Consider the following 14,542-nt stretch of genomic DNA (forward strand, 5'->3'; position numbering starts at 1 on the left):
GGTTGCTAATTTTACGTTCTAGATTTTTGTGACTCATCACCTCTAAGTACAAAGATTCATAAGCAAGCAGTCTTTCAGATGAAATTTTGAATTTGATAGTAGCATTCTTCAGGAAGCCTAATTATTAAAGTCTGAGTGCAATAGCTGTAAGTAACCATAATATCTTTATCTGCCCTTTTGACTGATACAAAAAGTCCAATATGCTTAAACCTGAGCCTCAAACCACCTGAAAATATGATCATCTCACATACTCTCCCATAAAGTTGTTAACTTTTATCCAGTGATAATTTAGACAACTCACACTACTTTCTATTTTTTTTTTTTAATCTACCATGGTTATTCCTTTACTGTCAGTAATAAATTCACATCATAGATCTTACACCCATTTGCAATCCAAAATTGAATTTAAACAACTGGAGGAGGGAAAGATGGAAAAGCTCCAAACGGGCTGACAAAATGTTTGTACTATAATTCCAACACAAGGTCTTGATCATGTTTTTTTTGGAAGCAAGATAGCTTTATTTCAAGGAAACAACTACAAAATAAGAGTGCTTTACCAGTGTTATTAGAAGGAAAGAGGTAGACTGAAGCCCTAAACTCAGGAGTAACTCAAACACTGATTTCAGTATGATTTCCAACATGAGAGGCCCAGGGGTTTAAATTAGCAAAACATTACCCTATGACTAGACGTGCAATTTTTCAATGATAATGATAATGAAATAAAAATACATAACACTGCTTTCTGCCCTTCTCCATTTTGTAAAAACAAAATTAAATAAACTGTTGAAAACTGTTGAAATCATTCAAAACTGTTGAAATCTGCAACAAACCAACAAACAAATGAACACCATTTTCTAACACCTCTATTGGGCGGGGGTTCATGGATAATGACTGTGGCTGTATCTGCTGACACTATACTACCTATATCACCTACCTAGTACACTTTTAAAGTGATGATAATGTATAACAGTAATTAATAAAAATGTGCCCTTGGAACAAAAACACGTAACACCATGTTCTGCATTTCTCATTTTTGTCAAAAAGTGAAATTTGCAAAAAATTAATTTTTTTTTTTTTTTTAAATCACACCTTGACTTGTAAGCCCTGACTAATGTGAGATATGGGGGCTGGTTTTGCTTTCTCAGTGATGCAAGAAAGGCACTCTCCACGTGATCAAAGATACTACCTGATTTATTCTTACTTCACATGTTGCAGGGGCTAAGTTCCGACACTAAAACAGAAACCTGAGTCCCTAATAATTCCGGACTTAAATCAGATCTCGCTTAGGGCACAGAAAACCTGATCAGAATACTCACCTAGTTCCTGTTATGCAAAAGAATCCAAACCTGTTTTAAACTATTTCTGCCCAACCTTGCATATGCACAACAGGAACCAAATGGGTACACTTGTGGGCTAGGCAAAAATAGGTTAAAAGACAAACTCTTTTGTATGTTCCTTTCTCCTGATTTTTTTTAAAAATCAGGCAGAAATGAAAAACTATTAACTAGCCCACAAGGACATCTAGTAATCTACACTTAAAAGGATACTACATCACATACACCAATAAAATGTCATTTCTATCTGGCAACAACAGGGGGAGAAGCAGAATGAGGCATGTTTCTTTAAAAGCATTATATAACTATACTAAACCAGATGTCACAGGTAGAAGGTTCTGTTCAGTTGGCCAGGCAAGGACACTAGCTCTGGAACCAAAGCACCTGGGTAGCTCACCCAGTGACCTCTTGGATAGCTCACTAGGAAGTCCTGGTCTTAGATTACACCATGACATTCCTCGTCCAAGTTCCCAAGCACCTTAGGTGTTGCACCTAAGATCGTGGAGTATCTGATGTATCAATATGGCCTCTTTATTTATAGGCAGCCACTTATCACTGACAGTCTAGGCTATGTAAGGTGCTTTAGTCAAACACACTCCTGCAATCCACAAAGGAGAGGCTCACAGAAGGAAGAGTGGTGGTTCAGCACTGGTGACATCTCAGAAACCATACACAAGGACGAAGTTGCCTAGTAATTACATTTGCATAAGCCACAGGATGGCAACCACTAATAGATGGAAGCTTTTAACATAAAGATCCTGAAATTCTTAGGATACTAAGTGGTCACTCAGGAAAACAAGTACATTTCCTGATGGAGACTGTACAACATTTGCATTGCTCAAAAGTCTCATAAAACATCCTCCCAGCAAGTACAAGGTCTGCAAAATTAGCCAAACGTTTATTACAATTTTAACCTGTCTTATTTCCAAGGAGATCACAGGAACACAGATGATCTCTCTTCACTCCCCTCATTTCATTACCACATCACCTCAATTAGGTAGGTTAGGCTGACAGACAATAAATGGCTCACTGCCCAATCCCATGCACGGACTGCGCTTCTGGCAGTGCAGGGTGCGTTCTGGTGGTGCGAACGCTGAGCCACTGCTGCAAACAGTGAGCGACGCTGTGTGAACAGCAGTGGTCCCTTTGGTGAGAGTAAACTGGCATGGCAGTGGGCAGGGAAGGGGGTGATTGGAGTGAAGATCAGGGCAGGGACTGGCATTGTCAGGAGGCGTGTTGGGAAGGGCAAAGAGCGGTTATCAGTGGCAGTGGTACCACTGATAGACTATATGCTCCATTTCCAGCCTCACCACATCCCCTTGGGTCCACCAAGAATTGCACCAGCCAAAGAGCTGGTGCAGCTCAAAGTAGGCCCACTGAGCACCATGGTACGGTAGGGTAGGTAAGTGAACATTTCTTTTACTACTCCATCGTGCCGTGGTTCCCGGCTGGCCCGCACGATGCAGAAGATGTGTCAGCACCACTGTGCCCTGCAGGCTGACTGAGAATTAGATAGGGGTCTTAATCACTCACAGTGCAAGCTTATGCATGCTTATTCAAAAGTCCCATTGTGTTCAGTGGGTTTTGCTCTCAGGTAAGTGTGCATAGGATTTCAGCCTCAATGTGTTCCAATGGCTAAGCAGGGATTTGAACCGGGATCTTCCCAGACAGTGGCTCCACCTAACTATACCACACTGGTTTGTTGTCCATACTGCTGTTTGAAATGTAGCCATTTTTTCTGGCGTCACAGTCCAGTCTGGTCATTACAGAAGTGCACACAGGTGAGCATTTGCAAAGTGCCCCATGCATGTTTGTTCCTGGCACACATACCAATCAATCAGGGATTCACAGCTTTGTTACAATGATATCGGGTGGGGATTCCGCACTGATGTGCATAGTGCTAAAAAACCAGATGGGGCGGCAGGCCTGCCAGCAAAGTCCCACACTGTTCCCGGCATGTGAGATCACTCTGATCTCTGTGTAGGGTGTGAACGTCTGGAAAAGGCAAGCATTGGGTTCCTATAATTAACATGAGCTGCACAACACTTTGCACTGCACCCCTTATGGCAGTTGCGCTGGCTTACTGTGCAGACTAAAACAGCTTCGGCAGAATCAGTGTGAGGTCAAGGCTGTGGAAGAATGACTTGGCAACTCTCGAGCTGTCAGTGAGCCACTGGTGCAGCTTCAAGTCCCGTCTTCTGCGCTGTTCCAGGAGACAGCTGGAATCCGTCAGAAGATCTTTGTATGGATCTTCATAGGAAACAAGTTTTCATAACTTGCTGGTTGCAATATGTTCTGTGTTACTGTTATTATTATTTTACTTCCCCATTCAGCAAATGGAAAAAAGATACAGTCCATGGCATATTTGTGGGTATGTTCCTATTCATTGACAGCAATGCCCCATTATGTATATGGTGCATAAATAGACTTTAAATACAAACTAGATAAACACTAACATCTCACATGTGCTACTGACATTACATATTGAAGAAAGATTCCAAAACATTTAAACCAGTGTTTCTCAACTAGTGGGACTTGTGTCACCTGTGGCACTTGAGGTGGTGTCCAGTACACACGGAACCGTGAGACCTTCACCTCCTGGCAGTGAGACTAGCAATGCAACATGACAAGCTCAACTCAGCTCAGTAGGCAAAAAAAGTAGGAGGCTCAGATCAGCAGGCAAAAAAAGCACTCTCTGAAAAGCCCTCCTGTCTGCCCTGAGCCTCTCACTGATGCTTGTCACATAGCGTCTGGCTTCCCAGTCTGGAAGTAACTGGCCATTACATCATTGCCAGTGGTACTTCCAACAGGTGGACCATGCAAAGTGGTATGGTAGGGGACAAAGGCTGGGAAATGCTGATTTAAACCCTACTGTGCTTTGGGGGTATGAACTGACTCCAACGGAGTGTAAATTTTTTAAATAATGTTTTTACTCCTTACCTAAGATACTTCATACGTTATATATTCTCCTAAGACAAAGAGGTAGGTTTTTATGTGATGTCTTCCAACCCTGTATCACTTCAAGTCTTTTTTTATATTTTTATTAAAAAGGAACTCAGGACAGTTAATCTGAAATTAAAGTCAATGGAGAAAAATGAAACACTTTAAATCCAAGGGAGCTTCTTTTGGGGGAGGAGGGGTGAGAAACTAAATCGGCAATTTACAACCTTTTTCATCTCACAGCACACTGATAGAGGTTTAAAATTGTTCAAGGCACACCAGCAGTATTTGGACAATTGACAAGGCACACCACACTGTCAGTAGGGGGCTCACATCCTCCAGTGACCCTGCTAATAAATGACCCTGCCCCAAATTCCTGAGGCACACATGCAGACATCTGTGGCACACCCATGGCACACTGGTTGAAAATAGCTGATCGAAATGATCCCAATATGGTAAATAATTCAGCAATGAAACAGCTATTATGTGCTGATGCAATCGTTACGATAAGGAGATGTTAATCATTCAGGCTTTAAAAAAAACTATACCTGCAGATTTCGAGATGAAGGAAAAGTTCATCAGAAGGCTAACAGGGGTGTGCAAGACCCCACATGACTTAACACTAGAGTCATTGCAGATCTCAGGCACCACCTCTGCACAAATCTATCACTAGACTAGAAACAACAGTACAATTGTGACTAATTTGGGTCTATTTGATCACAATATTTGTTTAGTGACATGCTTTTTGCAAGTTGGGGAGGGCTAAGACCACATGGCAAAGCATCTCATCAATGACTCCAGAACTTACTGGCACTTGAAAGGAAGGACTAGGCATTTTGGTATAAATGAAAACAAACAGTACCAAAAAGCATGCACTACATAAAGTGAACTATATAAGAAAACAACTGTCCCTGATGTTGACTGTAAACACCTGTTTGTGTTGGGCCAACCTTGTAATCTTGTGTCCAAAAAAAGGCAATGGCAAGAATTTGCAGTGCTTTTGTCCAGACACGTTAATCCAGGAGTGTCAAACTTGTTTCATACAGAGGGCCAAAGGTAGCATTCATTGTGCCTGCTAAAGGCCAGAAGTGACATCATGCAGAAAGTGACATCGTTAAGCAGACGATGGTCAGAAATAAGCACTTTGTTCTCACTTAAAAACTCATTAGCTGTAGATGATAGAATAAAAAAATGTACATTTCTTGTTCATATTTTCAAGATATGAGAGTCTAATTACACAGGCCAACACACATTTTGCTTCCTTAAACGTTACACCAATTCCTGGGTATATTTGGGGTGCCGATTCCAAAAATGGTATCCGTTTTGCCCTATCATGTCTAGTTTTGGAGATATAGTATAGCCTCTAGTGAATGGTTCAAGTAGCTTCCTCATGAGGAAGCCTACACCATGGCTTCCTCATGAAGAAGCTGCTTGAACCATTCACTAATGAGGCTATACTATATCTCTAAAACTAGACATGATAGGGCAAAACAGATGCCATTTTTGGAATCGGCACCCCAAATTCATATTAAACCACCATAAAGTTTGGGAAAAACTTTTCTGACCCTCAGTTTTGTAGGCCTGTGTTATTAAACTGGGAGAGCCCAATTATAACAGGGGACAGATAAATTGCTTCTGGAGGCTGCAATTGTCCCATGAGCCTTATGTGACACCCCTGCATTGATCCAATATTTGAAGGACAAAATCACTGTTACTGAAATGACTTCCACCGATAATTTTCTATGCTGGGCAGCCCAATCCAACCTAGATCCCCACAGTGGCAATGCAGAGGTGCTGGTGAGGGCTACAATGCATCCTGCAGGGTATTTTTGGCTGCTGGAGGTCTCCTCAGGGTAAGGGGACAGTTGCCTCCTTGCCCCAGGGTAAGCTCCAGTGGCTGCAACAGGTCAACCTGGACCTGCCCCAGTAATATTGCTGCCACAAGTCCAGGTTCATCTGGGCAGGCAGTTTGGGCTGAGAAAAGATTCTGGATTTGGCATGTGCTGCTATGTAGTGTTTATGTGGATGCGCTAGCCTTAGCCTTAGTATGTTGGCAAAAGAGCAAAGCACACTTTGCACTTGCGCAGAGCAAACTCGGCGCGGCCTTGGTGACATGCTGAGTCTGAAGCTCTGTAGCCTGTCAACAAGAAGATGTTATAGAGAATCATATCTAGGAATGTGGATTGCTGTTAAGCTAGAGAGCCGGCTAGTTATAGCCAGTGTGAATCTCAGCATCCTCTTGTAATTTTCCCTATTACGCAGACTTCTGACTCATGGCTTAGTATTGTAAACAAGAGAATGGAAAACCCCAGCCTGTTGTGTATTGTTTGAGAGGGAATAAAAGCCAGAGAAGGCTGAATCCCAGCAGCCTTCCTTCTGCATCTCGCTTCTATACATGTCTGTTGTTTTATTCATTGCTCTAACTCTTTGCTGCTCGAGTTCTAACTTTCAAACCCTCAGAGTGCTTCTGCTTTAGAACTCTCCTTCAGGCAACAAGATACAGTCTTGTGTGTCTCCCACCAAGCACCAAGGCCCCCAAAAGCCTTGGGTGCTCCCCAAAGCAGCACCTTGTGCTGCTACATTGCTACCAACGAACCTACCCACTCCCAGTCCTGTTCCACCCTCCAGACCTTGTTCAACCCCCTCCTCAATCTACTTCATGTCACTGGCAGACCTAGGGCGGGGCAAAGGGGACAAATGCCCCAGCGCTGACCCTCTGGGGGCGCCTCCACCAGCCTCACCCCTTTGTCCTTTTCTTAAAGGAGAAGGGGTGCTCATTATTTCTGCTGGAAAAGCAGCAAAATGCTTGAAGTAAGTCCCATTGTGTTCAATGGGTCTTACTCCCAGGTAACTACGAGCTGAGCAAAATGCTTGAAGTAAGCAATAGTCACTATAAATAAATAAATAAATAAATAAATAATAGCAAAAATGAATACCAAAAATAGCAAAAATAAATAAATAAATAAAAAGCAGCAAAATGCTTGAAGTAAGTCCCATTGTGTTCAATGGGTCTTACTCCCAGGTAACTACATACATCGAGCTGAGGTATTCAACCTGTGTGTCCCGGCTCCCTAGGGAGGCATCTGGGGAGAGAGGTGGCTGCAGCTGCTCAGCTCAGCTGCACCTGCTGCCTCCCTACTTGCTGCTTTTCTGCAGCTGTGAACAAGGTGGGTGGGGCAGTGTGAGGTGGGGAGGTGGGAGAGAAGGCTGGCTGGGCATCCGCACAAGTGCTGCATCTCATCAGCACAGGGTTCGCTCCTGGCAGGCTTCAAACTGGGAGGGAAGAGTAAGTACAAACAGCGCAGTGCTTTCTTCTGCTCGGGAAGGAGGGAGCCCAGCCTGCGGGGGGGGGGGGAAATGCCACAGCCTGCATTGTGAGCATGCCCCATCTACTTTGGGGTGAATTGTAATCTTGCTGTGTGGTTGCAATCCTTTCCACACTTTCCTGGGAGTAAGCCCCATTGACACAAATGTGACTTACTTCTGAGTAGACCTACATAGGCTTGGGGTCTGTGTCAGCTTAACCAAGGATCCTCACCTTTCTCTTTTTATTCCTTTTCAGCCATCTCCCTTTTTCCTCCTGCCTCCTTTTGGGGGGAAGGGGGCTACTTCCCATGTTGGCTGCTATTGTAAGACAAAAGGCACAATCCTAGCTAGGTCTACTCAGAAGTAAGTCCTTTGTGTTCAATGAGAACTACTCCCAGGAAAGTGAGGTTAGGATTGCAGCCAAACAGTCTCTGGGTCTCAGTTTGCAATTAGCAGATACACACAGAACAAAGTCCCCCCCCCCCCCGGCAAATTCGTCATTTCCCCCCTCCCTTTCCAAAACCCTCCAGGCGTGCTGCTAACAAACTCAGGGCACAATCCTAACCAGGTCTACTCAGAGGTAAGTCCTATTTTGTTCAATGGGGCTTACTCTCAGGTAAGTATGGTTAGGATTGCAGCCTTAGAGTGCTGGCAGCTGTTTTTTTTGTTTCTAGTGTATAATTATAACACCTTCACCCCATTTTGGGGGTAACTGAGGTGAGGTGTTGTAATGGGGAGCCGTGGCCAATGGCCACAAGGATCAGGGGAGCCTCGGGCCAGAAAAGTTCAAGAACCGCTGACATAGAGGATTGCAGCCTGAAAGTCAGCTCCTTCCATTAAGAACTTTTTCTTCCTACTAGAAGTGTGCATCCTCTGGAAGGAGGGGCTTGGGGGTCTTAGCTGTCTGGAAAGGAGCCCACCCCCAGGCAAAGCCTGGGCGAAGAGGGGTGAGTAGCTTGGGGTGACTTTTTGAGAAGTCCCTGGCACAGTGGACAGCAGTTAGGCACCCTCCCCCAACATACACTCATACACAACTGGTACATATTAGAACCAAAGTGTGAACAAACATTCCTTTTCAGTTCATTATCATGTTTAATGTTAAGCACCAAATATCATATGAGGGCAGTGGAGTAGCTAGCGGGGGGCGGTGGCGATCCGCCCCAGGGACCACCCTGGGGGGGTGTAACACCACAAATGCCCCAACATCGCTAACATCGCGAAGGTTATGCATAACCCTATCATGCCATATACTGTTGGATGTGGAATTTCCAGCGGAATGTAATGCAAAAAACCGGATTGAAATATCTCCTTTCCATCAAAAGTTATTGCCAAAAACCGGAAACAAAAAAATGCATTGAACCCTATGGAAAATGAAACTGAGCCATATTGTGTGTTTACTCATGAGTAGATGACGACATCAGAATGGTTCCTATCCAATGAAATCAGTCCCCAAAAAGCAGCCAAGAATGGAGTCCCTCCCTCCAAGCAGAGGAATGTATTGGAGGAATGCCTGGACGCCTTTAAAAGGGGATTGGACAAGTTTCTGGAGGAAAAATCCATTACGGGTTACAAGCCATGATGTGTATGTGCAACCTCCTGATTTTAGAAATGGGTTATGTCAGAATGCCAGATGCAAGGGAGGGCACCAGGATGAGGTCTCTTGTTATCAGGTGTGCTCCCTGGGGCATTTGGTGGGCTGCTGTGAGATACAGGAAGCTGGACTAGATGGGCCTATGGCCCGATCCAGTGGGGCTGTTCTTATGTATGTTCTTATTGAGTCCTATGGAAAGCGAAAGTAAGCCACAGGGTCGCGTTTACTCATGAGTAAGCAAATGTGCTTTGGTTCCTGGTCAAGTCAGGCAAAGAAGAATGCAAGGCTAGCTGCATGGTCCCCATCTAATGAAAGTGGAGCTCAACAAATGCTCCAGAAGGCAGCCCCCACCCCAAAGAATAAACCAGAGACTTGAGCTGGTAAAGTGGGCACTGGGGAGAGCTGAAAATCTCACTGCTTTATTTGTGTGTGTGTGTGTGTGTGTGTGTGGGAGGGGGGTGTTATTGCACGCAGCAAACCCCCCCCCCCCCAAAGAATAAACCAGAGGCTTGAGCTGGTAAGGTGGGCACTGGGGAGGGCTGAAAATCTCACTGCTTTATTTGTGTGTGTGTGGGGTGTTATCGCATTGAGCAATCCCCCCAAAAGAATAAAACAGAGGCTTGAGTAGGTAAAGTGGGCACTGGAGAGGGCTGAAAATCTCACTGCTTTATCTGTGTGTGTGTGTGTGTGTGTGGAGGGGGTGTTATTGCAGGCAGGCTACAGAGAAAATTCATTTGGTGAAACAGGGTTTGCTTCCCCTTATTTATCTGTTTTTCTGTAATTTAATTATTTATAATTATTTTATTTTGCTTGATGATGTCACTTCCAGCCATGACATCACTTCCGGTGAGTTCTGGAAAGATTGTCATTTTAAAAAGTGGGTCCCAGTGTTAAAAGTTTGAGAACCATTGCCTTAACTCAAAACAGACCAATGAGACATCAGGGTGGTGAGGGGCACCCTAGTGATCAAAATTCTGGAAATCATGGCTTTTAGGAATAATACCATCATGTTATATACCATTTGATGCAGAATTTCACCCATTGCTTGTGGGGATACATTCACTGCATTCATTTTTCTGGCCATTATTTTTATTCATTTCATGTCATGACTATTACTGTCTCTGTCTCACCTACCTCACAGGGTTGTTGTGAGGACAAAATAAGGGGAGGAACAATGTACACCACCCTGAGCTGTTTAGAGGAAGGGTGGTATAAAAAGTGAATTAATTAATTAAACAATATAATTAATTGATAATTAATTATCAATTAATTAATTAAGTCATATGGGTAACAAATTTATGGGCCCCAGGTGTCAAATGACCTAGCTATGCCTCTGTATGAGGGCAGGGTCATTTTCTGGGCATATTTGCTTCGGAGAGATCTGTGTTTATGTCAGATGCAAAACTAGAAACATAGGGAACTATGCCCCAGAAAAGAAGGTTGTGTTTTATGACAGGCTTGCAGGGTTAGATGCACTGATTTTAGTCCCTGAAAAATATCCTGTGCAAATGCACCATTTTGAGCATTATGGATTTCATATTATAATGGTAACATGGTATACTTAACTCTATGGACCCAAACACCTTTACCTTGTAAGTAAATTTAATTTATTTCAGTGTTGTTTCCAAATAAATGTGCTCAGGATTATGATTTATGGACAACTTCTTCCATTGCATTTTAAAGATCCAGAACACTTTAGGATGCAGTTGCCTCTGAGAGAATGCTTTTGATCAGATATTTTCAGAGTTCATAATGCTACTTAAGACAGAACTGTATGTGTGGGAGATGTGCCAAGATTGTAAAATGTTCACGACCCTGTGACAACTTGGGGCCCAGTCCTATCCAGTTTTCCAGTGCCAGTGCAGCTATGCCAGTGGGGCATGCACTTCATCCTGTGGTGGGGAGGCAGACACAGAGACCTCCTCAAGGTATGGGAACATTTGTTCCCTTACTTTGGGACTGCACTGCAGCTGCACTGGTGCTGGAAAGTTGGATAGGACTGCGCCCTAAGGCTGCAATCCTAACCTCACTTTCCTGGGAGTAGGACCAACTGAACACAATAGGACTTACTTCTGAGTAGACTCGCTTAGGATTGTGCCCTAACAAAGTAATGTGGCACAAGTTTTTGTAAGTTGAAGTTATTTCATCTACTATTTTTACATTGCTATCTTCTATAATACAGTAATAATAATACATTTAATTAATTAATTAAATCATGGGGGGGGCGCCAAAATGTTAGTTTGCCCCGGGTAACAGATGTGCTGGTACACCATTGCTTCATGTGCAGAGCTTACCTGCTTCAGTGGGCTTCAGTTGCTCCACAAGTGAGTGCAGGAAGGCTCCAGACTTCTCACTGGTGTACTGGCCCTCTGTACAGCCGCAAAACACTTTACAGCACTGTTGCAGCAACCTATGCTCGTAGAACAAGCGTTCTGCCGGTGCAGGCCGTCATTAGGATTGGGACATAAAGCATTGCTAGTGTTTGAGAATCATGTAGAAATTAGGACCTGAGATTCTTTCTTGTGCGTTTGTAATACAAGTAGATGTATGAAAACAATTTACGATTACCTCCAGCTTTTTGTGCCTTCTGAGAACTCCTAAGTGATTTGTACACTGTATTAATAACCACAAGTACATCTCATTAAGATGGCCCCCAACACAAAATAAAATATCCAGAGAAACAAGAACCATCTTATGGGAACAATGAATTAATTCATACTCTTTTTCTTTCTTTACTGGAAGACAAAAACATATATGCAGCCTGAAAGTCTACAGCTAAATAACATAAAAAATGTGGGGGGGAAAATGTGAATTTTTTTTATGAAGTCTTAGTAGCCATTTAAGAACTACATATTTTAAAACACATCCTCTGAAAACTTTTCTTAGCAGAAAGGGAAGAAAATGCAATATTTATGCAAGAAACTCCATTCACTGTATTTAAACGGTGCAGGGTTAATATGCCCGCCAAGCATTCTGTTCTCTTATTGCGCTTTGGGCTAGTATGAAATCTGAAATATTGAAAATTGGGAGGAGGATTGGAACAAGATGCCAGTTCAGAATAATTTTGGCGCAGTAGTCATCCCAATTAAAGTTAATTTTTTTCTCCAGTCAATTCAGTGAACTTCTCAGCATATTTTGATTTTAGTTACTTATGCATTTCTAACGTTTTAGTTGATTTACTTTCCTAAGACACATCACATCTGTTATCAGAACCAGCGCGCTTAAACCCTGAAACTCTGAAACACAAACAGCAGGCTGGACAATAAGTTTAACCAAACAAGTCAGTCGCGTAAGCCTATCAATAAAACATCAAAACTCTCTTGCATTGATCATTGCCAGATACCATTTTGTCCTTCATTTCTCTTCTATATTGTGCCAGGATGCATTCTAACACTGACAATTCTCCATTACACCAACAAAAATGGCAGCAAACTGTCAAGAAACATACCAGGTATTTAGACGTCTGATTCCTTACAGTTTTTCACCACTGTGATATGTTCCAGTTTAACAAAAAAAACCTCAGCAATGTTCTAATTGTTTCACTTCCTAGGGCATCCCCTTTCAAAACTAGCAATCGTTTTAACAGATAACACATGTGTGCTTGCTGTTGATGTTAAAATCCTCCCCCCCCCATTCCCAACTTTAAAGGAATAAGGAAAACATATTTTGAATGCAGATATCATGGCAGTAAAAAACACTGGGGTTCAAAATTTCTACCTGAGCACTATGTATTGGTACTGGTATGTGTATCTGAATTAAAGCTGCTCTCACCATCAGCCCAAAGCAAAGAATCCTAAGGAAACTGATTCACACGTCTGAATTATTTCCATAATTTAGGAAGATCTGAGCAAAAAGATAAACATAAGATTAAACTCCTGTACATACCTTCAAAGTAACTAGGTTTCTCAGCCTGTGCCTTCTTTGGTGGTTTCATAGGGGGATGTTTATTTTCATTGTTTTTGAACGCCAGGCGCACAGCTGGGTCTAGACGACAAGAACAAGTTTAAATCAAAAGGTCAGATCTTGCTCATTCATTCCGTAAAAGAAGTATTCGCCTTTTAGCCATTTATTAAAAGAAACAGAATATCTTCCGTAGGTTTTACATTAGCAAGGAAAAGATATACTATTTCCATCCTTAAAGAGTTAAAAAGATAAAAGATGCATTGTGATTTTCAAAAATATTATTCTATGGTTTAATGTAAAGGAAAATGACAATTAAAATCTACGTATATATGGTACTTGAAATTACACTTGAGTCTTCTAGTTGCGTTTCCATTGAAGAAATGAAAAATAGACACCGATTACAAACTCCGTAACTGAACCAAACAGTTGAGAATGCTGCATTCTTTAATAAAAAGTCTCTATGTTAAAATGAAAATTAGAAATATCTTCTTATCTGGTGCTAAACGTGAAGAATTGTATTGAACACAAACCCTCTTAAAATAATAAGGTTTTTTACACAGGAGAACGCTTGCCAAAGCAAGTAAGGGCAATCTGACTATAGAAACAGGCTTCTGTACATGATCACCATTCTGAATATCCTTTACACATACAGGAGTGCTCTAGGACAATCACCCCCAATCCTGTATCTATCACCTGAAGTGTGTGTGGGATACAGAACAGATCGTAGTACCAGGTCCTAGTGGAATGTTTAGGGGGAGAAGGAATGACTTACTTCCTGACTTTCACCTCAAGGTGATCAGTGTCAAATTAAGCATCACTGGTCATCTGTTAGGAATATCCTCACATGTAGTACTGTACAGGAAGCTCATTGCTGTGGTCAAGGTCAAGGGTTTCCAAACTTTTCAGTACGCCACATTCTGTATTTTAGACATTTTCATGGGCCGAAAAATATCAGTTTTATAAATGAATGAATGAAATTTAAATGAATAAGTTTTACTTGCATCTTTTTTTGTAACCTGCGTGGTATGATTCAGAACAAAACAGAAATGACACAATTACAAAGAAACAATGCTTAAACTGAGAAATGATTATATAATGAGCAAAAATGTCAAACAGTAGCAAATACTCTGACAAAAACAAAGTTGCTGCAGTTGGATAAAATCTTGTGGAAAGCTGGATGTGGCCCCCAGGCCATAGTTTGGAGACCCCTGCTCAAGGCCATCTAGCTAAGGTCATGGCATGAATTCATTTGGATTTATTAAAGCCCTCTTCACTTACACACATACACAGAGACATGGGAACTGCCTAAAGGCGATTCTAGAGATGTGGGTGGAGCTAATGGCATGGGTGTTTCTAACCTGACTGACATCTCTGTGTGCTGCGGCTTTGCTTGTACATGGATCACAGATAGATTTTATCAGATTATGTACCGGAAACAGGAAGGAAATTATGTTGCATATTAACTGGA

At 42.3% G+C, this 14,542-nt stretch overlaps 1 protein-coding gene across 1 annotated transcript in view; it reads right to left on the reverse strand.

Annotated features, from left to right (window-relative positions):
- Positions 1 to 14,542, reverse strand: part of LRRIQ1 (leucine rich repeats and IQ motif containing 1) — a 131,312-nt gene that overhangs the window by 38,395 nt on the left and 78,375 nt on the right. Inside the window, exon 22 of the mRNA XM_066634309.1 lies at positions 13,057 to 13,155. Coding sequence (XP_066490406.1) covers positions 13,057 to 13,155 — 99 coding nt within the window. The remainder of the gene's footprint in view (positions 1 to 13,056; positions 13,156 to 14,542) is intronic.

Source organism: Tiliqua scincoides, chromosome 7 (assembly GCF_035046505.1).
Source record: "Tiliqua scincoides isolate rTilSci1 chromosome 7, rTilSci1.hap2, whole genome shotgun sequence".
Lineage (NCBI taxonomy): Eukaryota > Metazoa > Chordata > Lepidosauria > Squamata > Scincidae > Tiliqua > Tiliqua scincoides.